The following is a 1,776-nucleotide window of genomic DNA, read 5'->3' as shown; positions in this document are numbered from 1 at the left end:
AAAACACATTCAGAAAAACAATCAAATGTGATTGGAGTACATTGAGCACAATTATAATTCACTGCATTTGAGGTGAGGTGTTTAAAATGTTTGCTTAAAGGCTGCGATTGCCATGGTAACAAAGGACGCAAACCACTGGATGGCGCCATGCGTAGAAGATGGTCTAAAGGGCATTTTCCGTTCACAAAATTGTCCTTTTCAACCAAAGTAATCATTCTGTGTTGCAGCAATGATAGTAATACCTGAAGGAGAGGAAGGCAGGACAAGCTGTTTGAGAAAAGACGTCCTCTCCTCAATAGGGGCCTCATAGCACCTCCCTACCCCAGCCAGGAGGAGGAGGAGGAGGAGGAGGAGGAGGAGGAGGAGGAGGAGGAGGAGGAGGAGGAGGAGGAGGAGGAGGAGGAGGAGGAGGAGGAGGAGGAGGAGGAGGAGGAGGAGGAGGAGGAGGAGGAGGAGGAGGAGGAGGAGGAGGAGGAGGAGGAGGAGGAGGAGGAGGAGGAGATGGCAGGATAATAATAATTTAGGACCTGCTCAGAGGTCATTAATCGGCATGTATGCGATTCGTCTCTGCGATTAACCCATCCCGTCGTCCTTCCCCCCCAAGGGCAGCCGGGAGCAGACAGGCGTCAACGTGAGCCGCGCCATGGGGACCAATCCAAGTGCTCCTGTCCATCTTCGTCAAGGACGCCACAGCGTTAGCGATCTGTTGTTGTGCATGTTTTTCCATTGGGTTTATCTTATCAGGGGGGAAATCCTTGCGAACACGGGGAGAACATGCAAACTCCACACAGAAAGGCCTGGGAGATACCCCACCTGGGTAACTGGCATCATGGAAACCTGGTCCCAAGCGGGAATCGAACCCTGGACCTTCTTGCTGTGAGGCGACAGTGTTAACCACTACACCACCGTGCTGCCATGAAGGAGGCATAGACGAGGGCTCTGGTCAGAGGAGGTACCAGACTGTATAGAACAGCTTGTTGTGTGATTACATGTCCTGAGTTTGCATATAAAGTATATATGGAAATCGTATGACATTTTCTATGAAAACAAAGATGGCGGCAAAGTGAATACGATGAATAGGAGGAGTCCTACGAAGTCATTTGAATACTCAAGGTCCTCCCCTGTAATTACATCACATACCTGTGCTACCATCTTTGTGAACCTCTCCAAGGCATTTGACTCTGTTGATCATACCTTGCTTTTTTTGTGTTTGTGCATAGTTCAGGAATTACCTTTACTGATAATAACTAAGGGTGTCCCACAAGGTTCAATTCTCGGTCCAGTTCTTATTACAATTTATATTAATAATATTATTGCATCTTTAACTAATTATCATGCACATCTATACGCGGATAATACAATACTTTATTCTGTATTCTCCAAGATGCAAGGCTTCTATCCTCCCTACAACCGACCAGTGGGGGGCATATGCGAGCAACATTCAAGACAGGGGAGGGGAGAATTGGAAACATGAAATTGGGATGGGAGAAAAATAGAAAATAAGGAGAAAAAGTGGATAAAAAAAAAAATAAAAGATAGTCGGTACGGTGATGTGAGTCTCTAGTTATCAAGTCCTGAGTTGTGACAGTGATAGTTCTGGCAGCAGAACCGGCCGATCCAGCCGCCCGAGCCCTTTGTTGTAGAGCCTGATGGCTGCCGGTATAAAGGACCGGCTCAGGCGGTTTGTGGTGTGTCGGGGAGGGAGGGGGGGGGGTCTTCATTCTGGTCTCTCTCCTCTCACACTGAGGTTCTGGTCTCTCTCTAGTAATATAGACA

The 1,776-nt window shown here is 47.8% G+C and overlaps 1 protein-coding gene across 1 annotated transcript in view; it reads right to left on the bottom strand.

The window, feature by feature from the left end:
* The window catches only part of LOC311240733 (uncharacterized protein), a gene marked incomplete at its 5' end in the record, with an annotated part of 15,133 nt that extends 13,981 nt beyond the window's left edge, over window positions 1-1,152 (bottom strand). Inside the window, one exon of the mRNA XM_084329306.1 lies at window positions 1,141-1,152. Coding sequence (XP_084185432.1) covers window positions 1,141-1,152 — 12 coding nt within the window. The remainder of the gene's footprint in view (window positions 1-1,140) is intronic.
* Between the last annotated feature and the right edge of the window lie 624 nt (window positions 1,153-1,776).

Source organism: Notolepis coatsorum (assembly GCF_963971535.1).
Source record: "Notolepis coatsorum genome assembly, chromosome: 14".
NCBI classification, from domain to species: Eukaryota; Metazoa; Chordata; class Actinopteri; order Aulopiformes; family Paralepididae; genus Notolepis; species Notolepis coatsorum.
This window is presented reverse-complemented; position numbering and strand designations above follow the sequence as displayed.